At 39.0% G+C, this 25,344-nt stretch overlaps 1 protein-coding gene across 5 annotated transcripts in view; it reads right to left on the bottom strand.

Annotated features, from left to right (window-relative positions):
- LOC133552024 (EH domain-binding protein 1-like protein 1) overlaps positions 1–25,344 on the bottom strand; it is a 92,114-nt gene that overhangs the window by 53,775 nt on the left and 12,995 nt on the right. For 4 of the 5 annotated variants that reach the window (XR_009806600.1, XM_061899274.1, XM_061899275.1 and 1 more), the window contains 5 exons: positions 3,222–3,287; positions 2,894–3,148; positions 2,693–2,816; positions 2,401–2,517; positions 33–2,336 (listed from right to left, as the gene is read on the bottom strand). Coding sequence is in view for 4 of the 5 variants with exons in the window: in XM_061899274.1 (XP_061755258.1) it covers positions 33–2,336; positions 2,401–2,517; positions 2,693–2,816; positions 2,894–3,148; positions 3,222–3,287 (2,866 nt within the window). In the remaining variant the exon portion in view is untranslated. The remainder of the gene's footprint in view (positions 1–32; positions 2,337–2,400; positions 2,518–2,692; positions 2,817–2,893; positions 3,149–3,221; positions 3,288–25,344) is intronic. The other variant, XM_061899277.1, reaches the window with a different exon arrangement.

The following is a 25,344-nucleotide window of genomic DNA, read 5'->3' as shown; positions in this document are numbered from 1 at the left end:
CTGAGTCATTCAGTGGGCGGGGCCACACTCACCTCTGATTGAGTGACTTGCTCTCTGCTGATTGGCTGAGACTTGAAGGTGTCATGCAGCTTTTGTCCAGCAGATGGAGACATGTCCTCTCCTCTTCCTGCTGCCTCTTTATGTCTTCTTTTTTTTTAACCTCCTCCTTTCTTCTCTTCTCCATCTCTTCTTCTTCTCTCCTTTTTTCCTCCTCCTTTTCCTTCTGTTTATTTTCCTCCTCAAGCATCTTCCACCTCTCCGCCTCATCATTCCGTTTCCTCTCCTCTTCCTCTTTTTTCTTCCTCTCCTCCCCCTCGGTTTTCTTTCTCTCATCATCCTTCCTCTTTCGTTCCTCTTCCTCCTTTTTCTTTACCTCCTCTTCGTTCCTTTTCATCTTCTCCTCCTCCAGTCGATCTTTCTCCTGCCTCTTTTTTTCCTTTCTCTCCTCTTCCTCCTTTTTCTTCCTCAACTTTTCCTTTTGTTCTTTTTTCTCTTCTAGCTTGTTCCTCCTCTCCACCTCATCCCTCCTTTTTCTCTCCTCTTCCTCCCTTTTCTTTCTCTCCTCTTCTTCCTTTTTCTTCCGTTCTTTTTCCTCTTCTAGCTTCTTCCACCTCTCCACCTCATCCTTTCTTTTTCTCTCCTCTTCCTCTTTCCTCTTTCTTTCCTCTTCTAGCTTCTTCCTCCTCTCCTCTTCTTCCTGTTTCTTTCTCTCCTCCTCATTCCTCTTCCTCTCCTTTTCCTCCTTAATCTTTCTCTCTTCCTCCTTTTTCTTCCTGTCCTCCTCTTCTTTTTTCTTCCCCTCCTCCTCCATCTTCCTCTTTCCTTCCTCTTCCTTCTTTTTCTTTACCTCCTCCTCTTTCATTTCATCCTCTTCCAGCTTCTTCCTTCGTTCCTCATCCTTCCTCCTCTCATCTTCTTCCTCTTTCTTTCTCTCCCCCTCATTCCTCTTCCTCTCCTTTTCTTCCTTAATTTTTCTCTCTTCCTCCTTTCTCTTCAGCTCCTCTTCCTCCTTCTTTCTCTCCCTTTCCACCTTCTTCCTCTTCTCATCTTCCTCCTTCCTCTTTCTCTCCTCTTCCTCCTTTTTCATCTTCTTCTCCTCCTCCAGCCGGCCTTTCTCCTGCCGTTTCTTTTCCTCCATTTCCTTTCTCTCCCCTTCCTCCTTTTTCTTCTTCTCATTTTCCTTTTGTTCTTTTTCCTCTTCCAGTTTCTTCCTCCTCTCCACCTCATCCTTCTGTTTTCTCTCTTCTTCCTCTTTTTTCTTCCTCTCCTCTCCCTCCTTCCTCTTTCTCTCCTCTTCCTCCTTTTTCATCTTCTTCTCCTCCTCCAGCCGGCCTTTCTCCTGCCGTTTCTTTTCCTCCATTTCCTTTCTCTCCCCTTCCTCCTTTTTCTTCTTCTCATTTTCCTTTTGTTCTTTTTCCTCTTCCAGTTTCTTCCTCCTCTCCACCTCATCCTTCTGTTTCCTCTCTTCTTCCTCTTTTTTCTTCCTCTCCTCTCCCTCCTTCCTCTTTCTTTCCTCTTCCAGCTTCTTCCTGCTTTCCTCATCCTTCCTCCTCCTCTCTTCTTCCTGTTTCTTTCTCTCCTCCTCAATCCTCTTCCTCTCTTTTTCCTCCTTAATTTTTCTCTCTTCCTCCTTTTTCTTCCTCTCCTCTTCCCCTTTTTTATTCCTCTCCTCCTCCTCCAGCCTCCTCTTTACCTCCTTGACTCTCTGCTGCTCCGCTTCATCTTTCCTCTTCCTCTCCTCCTCCTCCTTGTTCCTCCTCACTTCCTCTGCCCTCTTTCCCGCCTCCTCCTCTTTTCTCCTCTGCTCCATCTCCTCCCGTTCCTTCTCCCTCTTTCTCCTTCTCACCTCCTCTTCGTATCTCCTCCTTTCTTCATGTCTTTTCTCCTCTCCTTCTTTCTCTCTCCTATCCTCCTCGCTCCTTCTCTTCGCATCTTCTTCCTTCCTTGTATCACTCTCTTCCTCCTCCTTTTTCCTCGTCTCCTCCTTCCTCGCTTTCTCCTCTAATCTGTGGACCACCTTCGTCTCTCCCTCTCTGCTCCACCTCTCTTGTTGTCGTTCCTCCTTGTCTTTCCATTTCTGCTGCTCCTTCTCTTTCTGCACCAACGTGCTCCTCCTCCTCCTGTCCTCCTCTTCTCGCATGATGTTCCATTCCTCCAGGAGTCGGTCTTGCTCGCGCCTCCTCCTCTCCTTCAGCTTCCTGGCCTCCTCCTGCTCCTTCAACAGTCTCCTCTTCTCCTCCTCCACCAGCCTCCTCCTCTCCTGCTCACGTCGCTTCCTCTCCTCTCCTCGCTCGCCCTCCTGCTCGTCCAAGGTGGAGCGGTGGTGAGAGAGGAGGCTGCGGAGGAGGAGAAGGAACAGATTCAGTCTTTCGCTCCTGCGGCCCGAGGAGAAGAACTCACCTCGTGCCTCCTTTTGATTGCTTGGCCGTGGAGGAGGGCGGCTGGGGGGCGGAGCTCTCGCAAAAGGGCCACGGAGGAGGCGGGGCTATTACAGCCTCAGATTGGGGAGGGGCGGGACTGGGGAAGTCACATGCAAGGTCACATGTAAGGAGCACAGGAGGAAGCAAACCACTCTTCAGCAGGGGGGCGGAGCCAAAAGCACACAGCTAGCACTTGCTAACAAAAGTTAGCAGGGTGTGTGTGTACGTGTGTGTGTGTGTGTGTGTGTGTGCGTGTGCGTGCGAGACCTCACCTGCCCTCCCCTGCCACCTTGCCGTGCTGTGCTGCGATTGGTGGGTTGGATGCTGTGATGTCATCGGCTTCCTTGGCAACAGGTGCTGCGGTCTTCGCGGCGAGGTCGAGTGGGGGCGTGGCCTCTGTGTGCAGCACGACATTTAAAAAAAAAAAAAGGTGTGAAGAGGTTTAGCCAAACGCTGATTGGACGCTGGTGTACCTGTGGGCGGGGCCCTGAGCTGAGAGGACGAGCGGGGCGGCGAGGAAGGCGGGAGGGCGGGGCGGAGAGTCGGGGGGGCGGGCTCACAGAGGGCGTCGAGGTCAGGGCGACTCAACAGGGGCACCGGGAGGACGTTACCAGCGATGGGAGGGGCTACGGAGGCGGTCGCCGCGAGGGGCGGGGCTTCGGCGCTGAATGGCGAGGGGGAGGGAGGGCGGGGGTCGGACTTGACAAGTTGAGCTGCGAAAACATGGGCTGGCAGACACAACAAAAATGGCCGACAGTCATTTAAAAGGCTTTGAATATGTCAAGAAGTCACCTGACCCACCCGACGCGGCGCTGGCGGCGTGTGGCGTCGGGTCCTCCGGCGGGCGCCGCTGATACGGGACAGCCGCTGAAGGAGGAGAAGAAAAGCTAGCGTGCGCGCTCAGTGTCACTCCCGCATGCCCCGCCCCCCCCATCAAGATGACAGCCAATGAGCGTGAAGACGCCGCCGCCGTGATACCTTTTCCAGAGTCTGACCGGAAGATTCTGGGCAGAGACGGAGGAAGGTGAGTGGGCGGGGCTTGAGGGTTAGAAGGAGAGATGAGGGTGAGCGCGAAGGAGGATGTGCATGTGTCAGGGGGGGAGAGGTCGGCGGGCACGTGCGCTTCGGCGCCACCTGTCCAGCTGAAGGACTTCTTTGGGGGGGGCGGACCTTCATGTGAGGGGGCGGAGTTGGCAGGTGGGTCAACGGGTGGAGGTGAAGACTCGTCAATGTCGGCGGCTCCTAATGGAGGGCTTGTTTTTGGCCACTGGGACTGAGGGGGCGGAGCCGGGGCGGCGCCAATGAGGCGTCGGTCGCCCGGGGGCGAGGGGCGGGGGTGCGGAAATGCTTGGTGGACGCACAGAAGACGCAGACAGACAGAAACAGAGGAAATGAGATGAAAATGAGAAACGCTGAGATCTACGAGGACGTTAGCGTCGCCATGGCAACAAGACGCCCTTTAGGGCTACCTTCACACACACACAGAGATCTAGACCAAGGGTGTCCAAAGTGCAGCTTTTTTATTTATTTTTTTGGCCAATTTTGCAGGTATACATCCCAGCTTCAAATATGTTGCTACTTTACGAACGATACCTGCTGTTAGCATGTCGACGTTCGTGGAGTACACTGTAAAAAAAAAATTCTGTAAAAAAACGGTCATCTACTGGCAGCCAATAAAAACCCATACAATTAAAGTAAAACATTGTAAACCAAATAAGTGGGCGGGGTTTGGTGGTAGCGGGGGCTGTAGCCCGGATGAGTTGGGGCTGCATGGGATTCTGGGTATTTTTTCTGTTGGGTTACGGTGAAGATGTTCTCCCGAAACGTGTTTGATGTGGGTTCACAGTGTGGCGCATATTTGTAACAGCGTTAAATTTGTCTGTACGGCCACCTTCAGTGTGACCTGTATGGCTGTTGACTGTTGATCAAATATATTTTATATTACAGAGAATTTTGCAGGTATGCATCCCAGCTTCAAATATAATGCTACTTTATGAACGATACCTGCTGTTAGCATGTCAACGTTCGTGGAGTACACTCTAAAAAAAAATTCTGTAAAAAAACGGTCATCTACTGGCAGCCAATAAAAACCCATAAAATAAAAGTAAAACATTGTAAACCAAATAAGTGGGCGGGGTTTGGTGGTAGCGGGGGGTGTAGCCCGGATGAGTTGGGGCTGCATGGGATTCTGGGTATTTTTTCTGTTGTGTTACGGTGAAGATGTTCTCCCGAAACGTGTTTGATGTGGGTTCACAGTGTGGCGCATATTTGTAACAGCGTTAAATTTGTTTGTACGGCCACCTTCAGTGTGACCTGTATGGCTGTTGACTGTTGATCAAATATATTATATATTACAGAGAATTTTGCAGGTATACATCCCAGCTTCAAATATGTTACTACTTTACGAACCATACCTGCTGTTAGCATGTCGACGTTCGTGGAGTACACTGTAAAAAAAAAATTCTGTAAAAAAACCGTCATCTACTGGCAGCCAATAAAAACCCATACAATTAAAGTAAAACATTGTAAACCAAATAAGTGGGCGGGGTTTGGTGGTAGCGGGGGGTGTAGCCCGGATGAGTTAGGGCTGCATGGGATTCTGGGTATTTTTTCTGTTGTGTTACGGTGAAGATGTTCTCCGAAACGTGTTTGATGTGGGTTCACAGTGTGGCGCATATTTGTAACAGCGTTAAATGTGTTTGTACGGCCACCTTCAGTGTGACCTGTATGGCTGTTGACTGTTGATCAAATATATTATATATTACAGAGAATTTTGCAGGTATGCATCCCAGCTTCAAATATAATGCTACTTTATGAACGATACCTGCTGTTAGCACGTCGGCGTTCGTGGAGTACACTGTAAAAAAAAAATTCTGTAAAAAAACGGTCATCTACTGGCAGCCAATAAAAACCCATAAAATTAAAGTAAAACATTGTAAATCAAATAAGTGGGCGGGGTTTGGTGGTAGCGGGGGGTGTAGCCCGGATGAGTTAGGGCTGCATGGGATTCTGGGTATTTTTTCTGTTGTGTTACGGTGAAGATGTTCTCCCGAAACGTGTTTGATGTGGGTTCACAGTGTGGCGCATATTTGTAACAGCGTTAAATTTGTCTGTACGGCCACCTTCAGTGTGACCTGTATGGCTGTTGACTGTTGATCAAATATATTATATATTACAGAGAATTTTGCAGGTATACATCCCAGCTTCAAATATGTTACTACTTTACGAACCATACCTGCTGTTAGCATGTCAACGTTCGTGGAGTACACTGTAAAAAAAAAAATCTGTAAAAAAACGGTCATCTACTGGCAGCCAATAAAAACCCATACAATTAAAGTAAAACATTGTAAACCAAATAAGTGGGCGGGGTTTGGTGGTAGCGGGGGCTGTAGCCCGGATGAGTTGGGGCTGCATGGGATTCTGGGTATTTTTTCTGTTGTGTTACGGTGAAGATGTTCTCCGAAACGTGTTTGATGTGGGTTCACAGTGTGGCGCATATTTGTAACAGCGTTAAATTTGTCTGTACGGCCACCTTCAGTGTGACCTGTACGGCTGTTGACTGTTGATCAAATATATTATATATTACAGAGAATTTTGCAGGTATACATCCCAGCTTCAAATATGTTGCTACTTTACGAACGATACCTGCTGTTAGCATGTCGACGTTCGTGGAGTACACTGTAAAAAAAAAATTCTGTAAAAAAACGGTCATCTACTGGCAGCCAATAAAAACCCATACAATTAAAGTAAAACATTGTAAACCAAATAAGTGGGCGGGGTTTGGTGGTAGCGGGGGCTGTAACCCGGATGAGTTAGGGCTGCATGGGTTTCTGGGTATTTTTTCTGTTGTGTTACGGTGAAGATGTTCTCCCGAAATGTGTTTGTCATTCTTGTTTGATGTGGGTTCACAGTGTGGCGCAAATTTGTAACAGCGTTAAATTTGTTTGTACGGCCACCTTCAGTGTGACCTGTATGGCTGTTAACTGTTGATCAAATATATTATATATTACAGAGAATTTTGCAGGTATACATCCCAGCTTCAAATATAATGCTACTTTATGAACGATACCTGCTGTTAGCATGTCAACGTTCGTAGGCTACACTGTAAAAAAAAATCTGTAAAAAAACAGTCATCTACTGGCAGCTACGGCTGCCAAAAAAAAAACATAAAATTAAAGTAAAACATTGTAAACCAAATAAGTGGGTGGGGTTTGGTGGAGCCCGGAAGAGTTAGGGCTGCATGGGATTCTGGGTATTTTTTCTGTTGTGTCTATGTTGTGTTACGGTGAAGATGTTCTCCCGAAACGTGTTTGTCATTCTTGTTTGATGTGGGTTCACAGTGTGGCGCATATTTGTAACAGCGTTAAATTTGTTTGTACGGCCACCTTCAGTGTGACCTGTACGGCTGTTGACTGTTGATCAAATATATTATATATTACAGAGAATTTTGCAGGTATACATCCCAGCTTCAAATATAATGCTACTTTATGAACGATACCTGCTGTTAGCATGTCAACGTTCGTAGGCTACACTGTAAAAAAAAATCTGTAAAAAAACGGTCATCTACTGGCAGCCAATAAAAACCCATAAAATTAAAGTAAAACATTGTAAACCAAATTAGTGGGCGGGGTTTGGCGGTAGCCGGGGTGTAGCCCGGATGAGTTGGGGCTGCATGGGATTATGGGTATTTTTTCTGTTGTGTTACGGTGAAGATGTTCTCCCGAAATGCGTTTGTCATTCTTGTTTGATGTGGGTTCACAGTGTGGCGCATATTTGTAACAGCGTTAAATTTGTTTGTACGGCCACCTTCAGTGTGACCTGTACGGCTGTTGACTGTTGATCAAATATATTATATATTACAGAGAATTTTGCAGGTATACATCCCAGCTTCAAATATAATGCTACTTTATGAACGATACCTGCTGTCAGCATGTCAACGTTCGTAGGCTACACTGTAAAAAAAATCTGTAAAAAAAAAACCGTCATCTACTGGCAGCTACAGCTGCCAAAAAAACCCACATAAAATTAAAGTAAAACATTGTAAACCAAATAAGTGGGTGGGGTTTGGTGGAGCCCGGAAGAGTTAGGGCTGCATGGGATTCTGGGTATTTCTTCTGTTGTGTCTATGTTGTGTTACGGTGAAGAAACGTGTTTGTCATTCTTGTTTGATGTGGGTTCACAGTGTGGCGCATATTTGTAACAGCGTTAAATTTGTTTGTACGGCCACCTTCAGTGTGACCTGTATGGCTGTTGACTGTTGATCAAATATATTATATATTACAGAGAAAAATTTTAAATTGTTAGCATGAGCATAAACCTTCATATAACAGGCTACAAATATTGTTCAATTTGAATGTAAAAATACACATAAATATAAAAAAATAAGATTTACCTTAAAATTACATACAGAACTGTTAGATTGTTAGTGTGGACATATACTTTTATATAACAAGCTACATATTTAATGAAAGTTAATTACTGTCATTTTACATGAATTTCAAAGTAATTTGAGACAACAGAAAATAATATGAAAAATTAATTTTGTATTTTTCTTTAGAAAAAAATCTAAATATACATAGTTTGTCATTACTGGCATATTACTTAAAAAAACAGGCGGTTTGTTTATTTACAGATAATGTCTTCAATTCTACAGTTTTATAACCTATTTAAAAAAAATAGAAAAATTACAGTAGAAATTTTGAGTGAATTAACCATAAAAATAGGATTATTTTTTTTACAATGTAGGTATTTTTTATTTTATTTACATTTTAATTTTGTAGGTATCCACAGGGCCGTAACTAGGATTTGACAAATCCAGGGTGAAAAAGACGGGACGAGAGCGAAAGCATTTGCCAAAAATGTTTTCATTAATCAAGAACGAAAGTCGGAGGTTCGAAGACGATCAGATACCGCCGTAGTTCCGACCATAAACGATGCCACTAGCGATCCGGTGGCGTTATACCCATGACCCGCCGGGCAGCGTCCGGGAAACCAAAGTCTTTGGGTTCCGGGGGGAGTATGGTTGCAAAGCTGAAACTTAAAAGGTCCAAGGGGAGTTTTGAAAGGCTGGAATCATGTGACCCACCTTGAACAACACAGTGCATTTCCAGAATAGCAAAAGCTGTCAGTGAGGTAGAACCAGTGTTGTCCCGATACCAACATTTTGGTACTGGTACCGGTACCGGTACTTTTCTATATAAAAGGGGAAAAGCCACAAAAAATTGCATTATTGGCTTTATGTAAACAAAAAATCCTAGGGTACATCAAGCATGTTTCTTATTGCAATTTTGTCCTTAAATAAAATAGTCACCATACTAAACAACATGTCTTTTAGTAGTAAGTAAACAAATAAAGGCTCTTAATTTAACCGCTGACGTATGCAATAACATATTGTGTCATTTCTCATTCTATTATTTTGTCAAAATTATTAAAGAATTATTAATCAACTTGTTCATTTATTGTTAATATCTGCTTACTTTCTCTTTTTAACTTCTGTTAAAATGTAATAATCACTTATTCTTCTGTTGTTTGCACACTTTACATTAGTTTTGGATGGTACCAAAAAATTTGGGTATCGATCCGATATCAAGTCATTACAGGATCATATAATGGTAATATTCAAAGTCCTCATGTGGCCAGGGACATATTTAACTGAGTTAATATATATATATAATATAAAAAAACAATTAAAAACGAAAGATGTCGTAATGCCAAAAAATAGTAACACCGATGTGTTACTATGTTAGAAAAAGAGTTCCTCGGTGTTTGCTCTTACGAAAACAATGTCGCTAAAGCTTGTCGTACGAAACGTAAATAAATTACTATTGACGGTTTTGGGATGCATTTTGGAAGTGATGAGCAGCATTGTTAGCCACCTTCGACGAGATGATTTTTACATGTTAGAATGCATGAAAACAACTTTTGTCATCTTGTCTCTCATAATGATTGTGAACAGTAGGCACAATAAAAAAAATTAAAAAAGCAGTTCCTCTTTAACTGTTACATCCATAATGCCGATTAAATCACTTTCCTGCACAACAACAACATGAGCTTTTAGTTCCTGTTATAAAAATACGATGGATTGGACCAACAATCATAATATTTATTACTAGGACGTAACGTTGATGTTGGTTTATTTGCACAAGAAGGTCTTTCTAGTTATATTTCGGCACAGCAACCACGAAGGAACACAAACTAATGCAATCTTTTGTCCTCTCCGTTTAGTTCTGCTCTCAAACACTACTGATATAGTCGAGAAAACAGGAAGTTCCCCAAAAGTTAAAAAATTTTACAAAGTAATCACTGCAGACACAAGCATGGTCCCATTGTATTTCGCAAAAAAAGTGATATTTTAATGCGATCTTTTGTCCTCTCTTTCCGTTTAGTTCCGCTCTCGAACACTACTGATATAATCAAGAAAACAGGTTGTTTCCCAAACATATCAAAAGTTCAAAAATTTTACAAAGTAATCACTGCAGACACGAGCATGGTCCCATTGTATTTCGCAAGAAAGCGATATTTTAATGCGATCTTTTGTCCTCTCTTTCCATTTAGTTCCGCTCTCAAACACTACTGATATAGTCGAGAAAACAGGAAGTTTCCCAAACAAATCAAAAGTTCAAATATTTTACAAAGTAATCACTGCAGACACGAGCACGGTCCCATTCTATTTCGCAAGAAAGTGATATTTTAATGCAATCTTTTGTCCTCGCTTTCCGTTTAGTTCCGCTCTCAAACACTACTGATTTAATCAAGAAAACAGGAAGTTCCCCAAACATATCAAAAGTTAAAAATGTTTACAAAGTAATCACTGCAGACACAAGCATGGTCCCATTGTATTTCGCAAAGAAAGTGATATTTTAATGTGATCTTTTGTCCTCTCTTTCCGTTTAGTTCTGCTCTCAAACACTATTTATATAGTCGAGAAAACAGGACTATTCCCAAACAAATCAAAAGTTCAAACATTTTACAAAGTAATCACTGCAGACACAAGCATGGTCCCATTGTATTTCGCAAAAAAAGTGATATTTTAATGCGATCTTTTGTCGTCTCTTTGCGTTTAGTTCCGCTCTCAAACACTACTGATATAATCAAGAAAACAGGTTGTTTCCCAAACATATCAAAAGTTCAAAAATTTTACAAAGTAATCACTGCAGACACGAGCATGGTCCCATTGTATTTCGCAAAAAAGTGATATTTTAATGCGATCTTTTGTCCTCTCTTTCCGTCTAGTTCTGCTCTCAAACACTACTGATAAAGTCAAGAAAACAGGAAGTTCCCCAAAAAAATCAAAAGTTCAAAAATTTTACAAAGTAATCACTGCAGACACAAGCATGGTCCCATTGTATTTCGCAAGAAAGTGATATTTTAATGCGATCTTTTGTCCTCTCTTTCCGTTTAGTTCTGCTCTCAAACACTACTGATATAGTCGAGAAAACAGGACTATGCCCAAACAAATCAAAAGTTCAAAAATTTTAACGTTGATGTTGGTTTATTTGCACAAGAAGGTCTTTCTAGTTATATTTCGGCACAGCAACCACAAAGGAACACAAACTAATGCAAAATTATGTCCTCTCCGTTTAGTTCTGCTCTCAACCACTACTGATATAGTCGAGAAAACAGGACTATTCCCAAACAAATCAAAAGTTCAAACATTTTACAAAGTAATCACTGCAGACACGAGCATGGTACCATTGTATTTAGCAAGAAAGTGATATTTTAATGCGATCTTTTGTCCTCTCTTTCCGTTTAGTTCCGCTCTCAAACACTACTGATATAGTCAAGAAAACAGGAAGTTTCCCAAACATATCAAAAGTTCAAACATTTTACAAAGTAATCACTGCAGACACAAGCATGGTCCCATTGTATTTCACAAGAAAAGTGATATTTTTATGCAGTCTTTTGTCCTCTCTTTCCGTTTAGTTACGCTCTCAAACAATATTGATATAGTCGAGAAAACAGAAAGTTTCCCAAACAAATCAAAAGTTCAAACATTTTACAAAGTAATCACTGCAGACACAAGCATGGTCCCATTGTATTTCACAAGAAAGTGATATTTTTAATGCAAAATGTTGTCCTCTCTTTCCGTTTAGTTCCGCTCTCAACCACTACTGATATAGTCGAGAAAACAGGACTATTCCCAAACAAATCAAAAGTTCAAACATTTTACAAAGTAATCACTGCAGACACGAGCATGGTCCCATTGTATTTAGCAAGAAAGTGATATTTTAATGCGATCTTTTGTCCTCTCTTTCCGTTTAGTTCCGCTCTCAAACACTACTGATATAATCGAGAAAACAGGAAGTTTCCCAAACAAATCAAAAGTTCAAACATTTTACAAAGTAATCACTGTAGACACAAGCATGGTCCCATTGTATTTCGCAAAAAAAGTGATATTTTAATGCGATCTTTTGTCCTCTCTTTCCGTTTAGTTCCGCTCTCAAACACTACTGATATAGTCGAGAAAACAGGAAGTTCCCCAAACAAATCAAAAGTTCAAAAATTTTACAAAGTAATCACTGCAGACACAAGCACGGTTCCATTGTATTTTGCAAAAAAGTGATATTTTAATGCCATTTTTTGTCCTCTCTTTCCGTTAAGTTCCGCTCTCAAACACTACTGATATAGTCAGGAAAACAGAAAGTTCCCCAAACAAATCAAAAGTTCAAACATTTTACAAAGTAATCACTGCAGACACAAGCATGGTCCCATTGTATTCAGCAAAAAAGTGATATTTTAATGCAATCTTTTGTCCTCTCTTTCCGTTTAGTTCCGCTCTGAAACACTACTGATATAATCGAGAAAACAGGAAGTTTCCCAAACAAATCAAAAGTTCAAAAATTTTACAAAGTAATCACTGCAGACACGAGCATGGTCCCATTGTATTTTGCAAAAAAGTGATATTTTAATGCCATTTTTTGTCCTCTCTTTCGTTAAGTTCCGCTCTCAAACACTACTGATATAGTCGAGGAAACAGGAAGTTTCACAAACAAATCAAAAATTCAAACATTTTTACAAAGTAATCACTGCAGACACAAGCATGGTGCCATTGTATTTTGCAAAAAAGTGATATTTTTATGCGATCTTTTGTCCTCTCTTTCCATTAAGTTCCGCTCTCAAACACTACTGATATAGTCGAGAAAACAGGAAGTTTCCCAAAACAAATCAAAAAGTTCAAACATTTTACAAAGTAATCACTGCAGACACAAGCATGGTCCCATTGTATTTCGCAAGAAAGTGATATTTTAATGCGATCTTTTGTCCTCTCTTTCCGTTTAGTTCCGCTCTCAAACACTACTGATATACTCAAGAAAACAGGACGTTTCCCAAACAAATCAAAAGTTCAAACATTTTACAAAGTAATCACTGCAGACACAAGCACGGTCCCATTGTATTTCGGAAGAAAGCGATATTTTAATGCGATCTTTTGTCCTCTCTTTCCATTTAGTTCCGCTCTCAAACACTATTGATATAGTCGAGAAAACAGGAAGTTTCCCAAACATATCAAAAGTTCAAACATTTTACAAAGTAATCACTGCAGACACGAGCATGGTCCCATTGTATTTCGCAAAAAAGTGATATTTAATGCGATCTTTTGTCCTCTCCGTTTAGTTCCGCTCTCAAACACTACTGATATAATCAAGAAAACAGGAAGTTCCCCCCAAAAATCAAAAGTTCAAAATTTTACAAAGTAATCACTGCAGACACAAGCATGGTCCCATTGTATTCAGCAAAAAAGTGATATTTTAATGCAATCTTTTGTCCTCTCCGTTTAGTTCCGCTCTCAAACACTACTGATATAGTCAGGAAAACAGAAAGTTCCCCAAACAAATCAAAAGTTCAAACATTTTACAAAGTAATCACTGCAGACACGAGCATGGTCCCATTGTATTTTGCAAAAAAGTGATATTTTTATGCGATCTTTTGTCCTCTCTTTCCGTTTAGTTCCGCTCTCAAACACTACTGATATAGTCGAGAAAACAGGACTATCCCCAAACAAATCAAAAGTTCAAACATTTTACAAAGTAATCACTGCAGACACAAGCATGGTCCCATTGTATTTCGCAAAAAAGTGATATTTTAATGCGATCTTTTGTCCTCTCTTTCCGTTTAGTTCCGCTCTCAAACACTACTGATATAGTCGAGAAAACAGGAAGTTTCCCAAACAAATCAAAAATTCAAACATTTTACAAAGTAATCACTGCAGACACGAGCATGGTCCCCATTGTATTTTGCAAAAAGTGATATTTTTATGCGATCTTTTGTCCTCTCTTTCCATTAAGTTCCGCTCTCAAACACTACTGATATAGTCGAGAAAACAGGACTATCCCCAAACAAATCAAAAGTTCAAACATTTTACAAAGTAATCACTACAGACACAAGCATGGTCCCATTGTATTTCGCAAAAAAGTGATATTTTAATGCGATCTTTTGTCCTCTCTTTCCGTTTAGTTCCGCTCTCAAACACTACTGATATAGTCGAGAAAACAGGAAGTTTCCCAAACAAATCAAAAATTCAAACATTTTACAAAGTAATCACTGCAGACACAAGCATGGTCCCATTGTATTTCGCAAGAAAGGGATATTTAATGCGATCTTTTGTCCTCTCTTTCCATATAGTTCCGCTCTCAAACACTACTGATATAGTCGAGAAAAGAGGACTATTCCCAAACAAATCAAAAGTTCAAACATTTTACAAAGTAATCACTGCAGACACAAGCACGGTTCTATTGTATTTTGCAAAAAAAAGTGATATTTTAATGCGATCTTTTGTCCTCTCTTTCCGTTTAGTTCCGCTCTCAAACACTACTGATATAATCAAGAAAACAGGAAGTTCCCCAAACGAATCAAAAGTTCAAACATTTTACAAAGTGATCACTGCAGACACAAGCACGGTCCCATTGTATTTCGCAAGAAAGTGATATTTTAATGCGATCTTTTGTCCTCTCTCTCCGTTTAGTTCCGCTCTCAAACACTACTGATATAGTCGAGAAAACAGGACTATGCCCAAACAAATCAAAAGTTCAAAAATTTTACAAAGTAATCACTGCAGACACGAACACGGTCCCATTGTATTTTGCAAAAAAAGTGATATTTTAATGTGAACTTTTGCCCTCTCTTTCCATTAAGTTCCGCTCTCAAACACTACTGATATAGTCGAGGAAACAGGAAGTTTCCCAAACAAATCAAAAATTCAAACATTTTACAAAGTAATCACTGCAGACACAAGCATGGTCCCATTCTATTTAGCAATAAAGGGATATTTTAATGAGATCTTTTGTCCTCTCTTTCCGTTTAGTTCCGCTCTCAAACACTACTGATATAGTCAAGAAAACAGGAAGTTTCCCAAACGAATCAAAAATTCAAACATTTTACAAAGTAATCACTGCAGACACAAGCATGGTCCCATTCTATTTAGCAATAAAGGGATATTTTAATGCGATCTTTTGTCCTCTCTTTCCGTTTAGTTCTGCTCTCAAACACTACTGATATAGTCAAGAAAAAAGGATGTTTCCCAAACATATCAAAAGTTCAAACATTTTACAAAGTAATCACTGCAGACACAAGCATGGTCCCATTGTATTCAGCAAAAAAGTGATATTTTAATGCAATCTTTTGTCCTCTCTTTCCGTTTAGTTCCGCTCTGAAACACTACTGATATAATCGAGAAAACAGGAAGTTTCCCAAACAAATCAAAAGTTCAAAAATTTTACAAAGTAATCACTGCAGACACGAGCATGGTCCCATTGTATTTTGCAAAAAAGTGATATTTTAATGCCATTTTTTGTCCTCTCTTTCCGTTAAGTTCCGCTCTCAAACACTACTGATATAGTCGAGGAAACAGGAAGTTTCACAAACAAATCAAAAATTCAAACATTTTACAAAGTAATCACTGCAAACACAAGCATGGTGCCATTGTATTTTGCAAAAAGTGATATTTTTATGCGATCTTTTGTCCTCTCTTTCCATTAAGTTCCGCTCTCAAACACTACTGATATAGTCGAGAAAACAGGAAGTTTCCCAAACAAATCAAAAGTTCAAACATTTTACAAAGTAATCACTGCAGACACAAGCATGGTCCCATTGTATTTCGCAAGAAAGTGATATTTTAATGCGATCTTTTGTCCTCTCTTTCCGTTTAGTTCCGCTCTCAAACACTACTGATATACTCAAGAAAACAGGACGTTTCCCAAACAAATCAAAAGTTCAAACATTTTACAAAGTAATCACTGCAGACACAAGCACGGTCCCATTGTATTTCGGAAGAAAGCGATATTTTAATGCGATCTTTTGTCCTCTCTTTCCATTTAGTTCCGCTCTCAAACACTATTGATATAGTCGAGAAAACAGGAAGTTTCCCAAACATATCAAAAGTTCAAACATTTTACAAAGTAATCACTGCAGACACGAGCATGGTCCCATTGTATTTCGCAAAAAAGTGATATTTTAATGCGATCTTTTGTCCTCTCCGTTTAGTTCCGCTCTCAAACACTACTGATATAATCAAGAAAACAGGAAGTTCCCCAAAAAATCAAAAGTTCAAAAATTTTACAAAGTAATCACTGCAGACACAAGCATGGTCCCATTGTATTCAGCAAAAAAGTGATATTTTAATGCAATCTTTTGTCCTCTCCGTTTAGTTCCGCTCTCAAACACTACTGATATAGTCAGGAAAACAGAAAGTTCCCCAAACAAATCAAAAGTTCAAACATTTTACAAAGTAATCACTGCAGACACAAGCACGGTCCCATTGTATTTTGCAAAAAAGTGATATTTTTATGCGATCTTTTGTCCTCTCTTTCCGTTTAGTTCCGCTCTCAAACACTACTGATATAGTCGAGAAAACAGGACTATCCCCAAACAAATCAAAAGTTCAAACATTTTACAAAGTAATCACTGCAGACACAAGCATGGTCCCATTGTATTTCGCAAAAAAGTGATATTTTAATGCGATCTTTTGTCCTCTCTTTCCGTTTAGTTCCGCTCTCAAACACTACTGATATAGTCGAGAAAACAGGAAGTTTCCCAAACAAATCAAAAATTCAAACATTTTACAAAGTAATCACTGCAGACACGAGCATGGTCCCATTGTATTTTGCAAAAAGTGATATTTTTATGCGATCTTTTGTCCTCTCTTTCCATTAAGTTCCGCTCTCAAACACTACTGATATAGTCGAGAAAACAGGACTATCCCCAAACAAATCAAAAGTTCAAACATTTTACAAAGTAATCACTGCAGACACAAGCATGGTCCCATTGTATTTCGCAAGAAAGGGATATTTAATGCGATCTTTTGTCCTCTCTTTCCATATAGTTCCGCTCTCAAACACTACTGATATAGTCGAGAAAAGAGGACTATTCCCAAACAAATCAAAAGTTCAAACATTTTACAAAGTAATCACTGCAGACACAAGCACGGTTCTATTGTATTTCGCAAAAAAGTGATATTTTAATGCGATCTTTTGTCCTCTCTTTCCGTTTAGTTCCGCTCTCAAACACTACTGATATAGTCGAGAAAACAGGAAGTTTCCCAAACAAATCAAAAATTCAAACATTTTACAAAGTAATCACTGCAGACACAAGCATGGTCCCATTGTATTTCGCAAGAAAGGGATATTTAATGCGATCTTTTGTCCTCTCTTTCCATATAGTTCCGCTCTCAAACACTACTGATATAGTCGAGAAAAGAGGACTATTCCCAAACAAATCAAAAGTTCAAACATTTTACAAAGTAATCACTGCAGACACAAGCACGGTTCTATTGTATTTTGCAAAAAAAGTGATATTTTAATGCGATCTTTTGTCCTCTCTTTCCGTTTAGTTCCGCTCTCAAACACTACTGATATAATCAAGAAAACAGGAAGTTCCCCAAACGAATCAAAAGTTCAAACATTTTACAAAGTGATCACTGCAGACACAAGCACGGTCCCATTGTATTTCGCAAGAAAGTGATATTTTAATGCGATCTTTTGTCCTCTCTCTCCGTTTAGTTCCGCTCTCAAACACTACTGATATAGTCGAGAAAACAGGACTATGCCCAAACAAATCAAAAGTTCAAAAATTTTACAAAGTAATCACTGCAGACACGAACACGGTCCCATTGTATTTTGCAAAAAAAGTGATATTTTAATGTGAACTTTTGCCCTCTCTTTCCATTAAGTTCCGCTCTCAAACACTACTGATATAGTCGAGGAAACAGGAAGTTTCCCAAACAAATCAAAAATTCAAACATTTTACAAAGTAATCACTGCAGACACAAGCATGGTCCCATTCTATTTAGCAATAAAGGGATATTTTAATGAGATCTTTTGTCCTCTCTTTCCGTTTAGTTCCGCTCTCAAACACTACTGATATAGTCAAGAAAACAGGAAGTTTCCCAAACGAATCAAAAATTCAAACATTTTACAAAGTAATCACTGCAGACACAAGCATGGTCCCATTCTATTTAGCAATAAAGGGATATTTTAATGCGATCTTTTGTCCTCTCTTTCCGTTTAGTTCTGCTCTCAAACACTACTGATATAGTCAAGAAAAAAGGATGTTTCCCAAACATATCAAAAGTTCAAACTTTTTACAAAGTAATCACTGCAGACACAAGCATGGTCCCATTGTATTTCGCAAGAAAGTGATATTTTAATGCAAAATGTTGTCCTCTCTTTCCGTTTAGTTCCGCTCTCAACCACTACTGATATAGTCGAGAAAACAGGACTATTCCCAAACAAATCAAAAGTTCAAACATTTTACAAAGTAATCACTGCAGACACAAGCATGGTCCCGTTGTATTTAGCAAGAAAGTGATATTTTAATGCGATCTTTTGTCCTCTCTTTCCGTTTAGTTCCGCTCTCAAACACTACTGATATAGTCAAGAAAACAGGAAGTTTCCCAAACAAATCAAAAGTTCAAAAATGTTACAAAGTAATCACTGCAGACACAAGCATGGTCCCATTGTATTCAGCAAAAAAGTGATATTTTAATGCAATCTTTTGTCCTCTCCGTTTAGTTCCGCTCTCAAACACTACTGATATAGTCGAGAAAACAGGACTATCCCCAAACAAATCAAAAGTTCAAACATTTTACAAAGTAATCACTGCAGACACAAGCATGGTCCCATTGTATTTCGCAAAAAAGTGATATTTTAATGCGATCTTTTGTCCTCTCTTTCCGTTTAGTTCCGCTCTCAAACACTACTGATATAGTCGAGAAAACAGGAAGTTTCCCAAACAAATCAAAAATTCAAACATTTTACAAAGTAATCACTGCAGACACGAGCATGGTCCCATTGTATTTTGCAAAAAGTGATATTTTTATGCGATCTTTTGTCCTCTCTTTCCATTAAGTTCCGCTCTCAAACACTACTGATATAGTCGAGAAAACAGGACTATCCCCAAACAAATCAAAAGTTCAAACATTTTACAAAGTAATCACTACAGACACAAGCATGGTCCCATTGTATTTCGCAAAAAAGTGATATTTTAATGCGATCTTTTGTCCTCTCTTTCCGTTTAGTTCCGCTCTCAAACACTACTGATATAGTCGAGAAAACAGGAAGTTTCCCAAACAAATCAAAAATTCAAACATTTTACAAAGTAATCACTGCAGACACAAGCATGGTCCCATTGTATTTCGCAAGAAAGGGATATTTAATGCGATCTTTTGTCCTCTCTTTCCATATAGTTCCGCTCTCAAACACTACTGATATAGTCGAGAAAAGAGGACTATTCCCAAACAAATCAAAAGTTCAAACATTTTACAAAGTAATCACTGCAGACACAAGCACGGTTCTATTGTATTTTGCAAAAAAAGTGCTATTTTAATGCGATCTTTTGTCCTCTCTTTCCGTTTAGTTCCGCTCTCAAACACTACTGATATAATCAAGAAAACAGGAAGTTCCCCAAACGAATCAAAAGTTCAAACATTTTACAAAGTGATCACTGCAGACACAAGCACGGTCCCATTGTATTTCGCAAGAAAGTGATATTTTAATGCGATCTTTTGTCCTCTCTCTCCGTTTAGTTCCGCTCTCAAACACTACTGATATAGTCGAGAAAACAGGACTATGCCCAAACAAATCAAAAGTTCAAAAATTTTACAAAGTAATCACTGCAGACACGAACACGGTCCCATTGTATTTTGCAAAAAAAGTGATATTTTAATGTGAACTTTTGCCCTCTCTTTCCATTAAGTTCCGCTCTCAAACACTACTGATATAGTCGAGGAAACAGGAAGTTTCCCAAACAAATCAAAAATTCAAACATTTTACAAAGTAATCACTGCAGACACAAGCATGGTCCCATTCTATTTAGCAATAAAGGGATATTTTAATGAGATCTTTTGTCCTCTCTTTCCGTTTAGTTCCGCTCTCAAACACTACTGATATAGTCAAGAAAACAGGAAGTTTCCCAAACGAATCAAAAATTCAAACATTTTACAAAGTAATCACTGCAGACACAAGCATGGTCCCATTCTATTTAGCAATAAAGGGATATTTTAATGCGATCTTTTGTCCTCTCTTTCCGTTTAGTTCTGCTCTCAAACACTACTGATATAGTCAAGAAAAAAGGATGTTTCCCAAACATATCAAAAGTTCAAACTTTTTACAAAGTAATCACTGCAGACACAAGCATGGTCCCATTGTATTTCGCAAGAAAGTGATATTTTAATGCAAAATGTTGTCCTCTCTTTCCGTTTAGTTCCGCTCTCAACCACTACTGATATAGTCGAGAAAACAGGACTATTCCCAAACAAATCAAAAGTTCAAACATTTTACAAAGTAATCACTGCAGACACAAGCATGGTCCCGTTGTATTTAGCAAGAAAGTGATATTTTAATGCGATCTTTTGTCCTCTCTTTCCGTTTAGTTCCGCTCTCAAACACTACTGATATAGTCAAGAAAACAGGAAGTTTCCCAAACAAATCAAAAGTTCAAAAATGTTTACAAAGTAATCACTGCAGACACAAGCATGGTCCCATTGTATTCAGCAAAAAAGTGATATTTTAATGCAATCTTTTGTCCTCTCCGTTTAGTTCCGCTCTCAAACACTACTGATATAGTCGAGAAAACAGGACTATCCCCAAACAAATCAAAAGTTCAAACATTTTACAAAGTAATCACTGCAGACACAAGCATGGTCCCATTGTATTTCGCAAAAAAGTGATATTTTAATGCGATCTTTTGTCCTCTCTTTCCGTTTAGTTCCGCTCTCAAACACTACTGATATAGTCGAGAAAACAGGAAGTTTCCCAAACAAATCAAAAATTCAAACATTTTACAAAGTAATCACTGCAGACACGAGCATGGTCCCATTGTATTTTGCAAAAAGTGATATTTTTATGCGATCTTTTGTCCTCTCTTTCCATTAAGTTCCGCTCTCAAACACTACTGATATAGTCGAGAAAACAGGACTATCCCCAAACAAATCAAAAGTTCAAACATTTTACAAAGTAATCACTACAGACACAAGCATGGTCCCATTGTATTTCGCAAAAAAGTGATATTTTAATGCGATCTTTTGTCCTCTCTTTCCGTTTAGTTCCGCTCTCAAACACTACTGATATAGTCGAGAAAACAGGAAGTTTCCCAAACAAATCAAAAATTCAAACATTTTACAAAGTAATCACTGCAGACACAAGCATGGTCCCATTGTATTTCGCAAGAAAGGGATATTTAATGCGATCTTTTGTCCTCTCTTTCCATATAGTTCCGCTCTCAAACACTACTGATATAGTCGAGAAAAGAGGACTATTCCCAAACAAATCAAAAGTTCAAACATTTTACAAAGTAATCACTGCAGACACAAGCACGGTTCTATTGTATTTTGCAAAAAAAGTGATATTTTAATGCGATCTTTTGTCCTCTCTTTCCGTTTAGTTCCGCTCTCAAACACTACTGATATAATCAAGAAAACAGGAAGTTCCCCAAACGAATCAAAAGTTCAAACATTTTACAAAGTGATCACTGCAGACACAAGCACGGTCCCATTGTATTTCGCAAGAAAGTGATATTTTAATGCGATCTTTTGTCCTCTCTCTCCGTTTAGTTCCGCTCTCAAACACTACTGATATAGTCGAGAAAACAGGACTATGCCCAAACAAATCAAAAGTTCAAAAATTTTACAAAGTAATCACTGCAGACACGAACACGGTCCCATTGTATTTTGCAAAAAAAGTGATATTTTAATGTGAACTTTTGCCCTCTCTTTCCATTAAGTTCCGCTCTCAAACACTACTGATATAGTCGAGGAAACAGGAAGTTTCCCAAACAAATCAAAAATTCAAACATTTTACAAAGTAATCACTGCAGACACAAGCATGGTCCCATTCTATTTAGCAATAAAGGGATATTTTAATGAGATCTTTTGTCCTCTCTTTCCGTTTAGTTCCGCTCTCAAACACTACTGATATAGTCAAGAAAACAGGAAGTTTCCCAAACGAATCAAAAATTCAAACATTTTACAAAGTAATCACTGCAGACACAAGCATGGTCCCATTCTATTTAGCAATAAAGGGATATTTTAATGCGATCTTTTGTCCTCTCTTTCCGTTTAGTTCTGCTCTCAAACACTACTGATATAGTCAAGAAAAAAGGATGTTTCCCAAACATATCAAAAGTTCAAACATTTTACAAAGTAATCACTGCAGACACAAGCATGGTCCCATTGTATTCAGCAAAAAAGTGATATTTTAATGCAATCTTTTGTCCTCTCTTTCCGTTTAGTTCCGCTCTGAAACACTACTGATATAGTCGAGGAAACAGGAAGTTTCACAAACAAATCAAAAATTCAAACATTTTACAAAGTAATCACTGCAAACACAAGCATGGTGCCATTGTATTTTGCAAAAAAGTGATATTTTTATGCGATCTTTTGTCCTCTCTTTCCATTAAGTTCCGCTCTCAAACACTACTGATATAGTCGAGAAAACAGGAAGTCCCAAACAAATCAAAAGTTCAAACATTTTACAAAGTAATCACTGCAGACACAAGCATGGTCCCATTGTATTTCGCAAGAAAGTGATATTTTAATGCGATCTTTTGTCCTCTCTTTCCGTTTAGTTCCGCTCTCAAACACTACTGATATACTCAAGAAAACAGGACGTTTCCCAAACAAATCAAAAGTTCAAACATTTTACAAAGTAATCACTGCAGACACAAGCACGGTCCCATTGTATTTCGGAAGAAAGCGATATTTTAATGCGATCTTTTGTCCTCTCTTTCCATTTAGTTCCGCTCTCAAACACTATTGATATAGTCGAGAAAACAGGAAGTTTCCCAAACATATCAAAAGTTCAAACATTTTACAAAGTAATCACTGCAGACACGAGCATGGTCCCATTGTATTTCGCAAAAAAGTGATATTTTAATGCGATCTTTTGTCCTCTCCGTTTAGTTCCGCTCTCAAACACTACTGATATAATCAAGAAAACAGGAAGTTCCCCCAAAAAATCAAAAGTTCAAAAATTTTACAAAGTAATCACTGCAGACACAAGCATGGTCCCATTGTATTCAGCAAAAAAGTGATATTTTAATGCAATCTTTTGTCCTCTCCGTTTAGTTCCGCTCTCAAACACTACTGATATAGTCAGGAAAACAGAAAGTTCCCCAAACAAATCAAAAGTTCAAACATTTTACAAAGTAATCACTGCAGACACAAGCACGGTCCCATTGTATTTTGCAAAAAAGTGATATTTTTATGCGATCTTTTGTCCTCTCTTTCCGTTTAGTTCCGCTCTCAAACACTACTGATATAGTCGAGAAAACAGGACTATCCCCAAACAAATCAAAAGTTCAAACATTTTACAAAGTAATCACTGCAGACACAAGCATGGTCCCATTGTATTTCGCAAAAAAGTGATATTTTAATGCGATCTTTTGTCCTCTCTTTCCGTTTAGTTCCGCTCTCAAACACTACTGATATAGTCGAGAAAACAGGAAGTTTCCCAAACAAATCAAAAATTCAAACATTTTACAAAGTAATCACTGCAGACACGAGCATGGTCCCATTGTATTTTGCAAAAAGTGATATTTTTATGCGATCTTTTGTCCTCTCTTTCCATTAAGTTCCGCTCTCAAACACTACTGATATAGTCGAGAAAACAGGACTATCCCCAAACAAATCAAAAGTTCAAACATTTTACAAAGTAATCACTGCAGACACAAGCATGGTCCCATTGTATTTCGCAAGAAAGGGATATTTAATGCGATCTTTTGTCCTCTCTTTCCATATAGTTCCGCTCTCAAACACTACTGATATAGTCGAGAAAAGAGGACTATTCCCAAACAAATCAAAAGTTCAAACATTTTACAAAGTAATCACTGCAGACACAAGCACGGTTCTATTGTATTTCGCAAAAAAGTGATATTTTAATGCGATCTTTTGTCCTCTCTTTCCGTTTAGTTCCGCTCTCAAACACTACTGATATAGTCGAGAAAACAGGAAGTTTCCCAAACAAATCAAAAATTCAAACATTTTACAAAGTAATCACTGCAGACACAAGCATGGTCCCATTGTATTTCGCAAGAAAGGGATATTTAATGCGATCTTTTGTCCTCTCTTTCCATTAAGTTCCGCTCTCAAACACTACTGATATAGTCGAGAAAACAGGAAGTTTCCCAAACAAATCAAAAGTTCAAACATTTTACAAAGTAATCACTGCAGACACAAGCATGGTCCCATTGTATTTCGCAAGAAAGTGATATTTTAATGCGATCTTTTGTCCTCTCTTTCCGTTTAGTTCCGCTCTCAAACACTACTGATATACTCAAGAAAACAGGACGTTTCCCAAACAAATCAAAAGTTCAAACATTTTACAAAGTAATCACTGCAGACACAAGCACGGTCCCATTGTATTTCGGAAGAAAGCGATATTTTAATGCGATCTTTTGTCCTCTCTTTCCATTTAGTTCCGCTCTCAAACACTATTGATATAGTCGAGAAAACAGGAAGTTTCCCAAACATATCAAAAGTTCAAACATTTTACAAAGTAATCACTGCAGACACGAGCATGGTCCCATTGTATTTCGCAAAAAAGTGATATTTTAATGCGATCTTTTGTCCTCTCCGTTTAGTTCCGCTCTCAAACACTACTGATATAATCAAGAAAACAGGAAGTTCCCCCAAAAAATCAAAAGTTCAAAAATTTTACAAAGTAATCACTGCAGACACAAGCATGGTCCCATTGTATTCAGCAAAAAAGTGATATTTTAATGCAATCTTTTGTCCTCTCCGTTTAGTTCCGCTCTCAAACACTACTGATATAGTCAGGAAAACAGAAAGTTCCCCAAACAAATCAAAAGTTCAAACATTTTACAAAGTAATCACTGCAGACACAAGCACGGTCCCATTGTATTTTGCAAAAAAGTGATATTTTTATGCGATCTTTTGTCCTCTCTTTCCGTTTAGTTCCGCTCTCAAACACTACTGATATAGTCGAGAAAACAGGACTATCCCCAAACAAATCAAAAGTTCAAACATTTTACAAAGTAATCACTGCAGACACAAGCATGGTCCCATTGTATTTCGCAAAAAAGTGATATTTTAATGCGATCTTTTGTCCTCTCTTTCCGTTTAGTTCCGCTCTCAAACACTACTGATATAGTCGAGAAAACAGGAAGTTTCCCAAACAAATCAAAAATTCAAACATTTTACAAAGTAATCACTGCAGACACAAGCATGGTCCCATTGTATTTTGCAAAAAGTGATATTTTTATGCGATCTTTTGTCCTCTCTTTCCATTAAGTTCCGCTCTCAAACACTACTGATATAGTCGAGAAAACAGGACTATCCCCAAACAAATCAAAAGTTCAAACATTTTACAAAGTAATCACTGCAGACACAAGCATGGTCCCATTGTATTTCGCAAGAAAGGGATATTTAATGCGATCTTTTGTCCTCTCTTTCCATATAGTTCCGCTCTCAAACACTACT

The sequence above is a fragment of the Nerophis ophidion genome, linkage group LG04, assembly GCF_033978795.1.
Source record: "Nerophis ophidion isolate RoL-2023_Sa linkage group LG04, RoL_Noph_v1.0, whole genome shotgun sequence".
Classification (NCBI taxonomy): domain Eukaryota; kingdom Metazoa; phylum Chordata; class Actinopteri; order Syngnathiformes; family Syngnathidae; genus Nerophis; species Nerophis ophidion.
The sequence above is the reverse complement of the archived record's forward strand: the minus strand, read 5'-3'. Positions and strand labels throughout refer to the sequence as shown.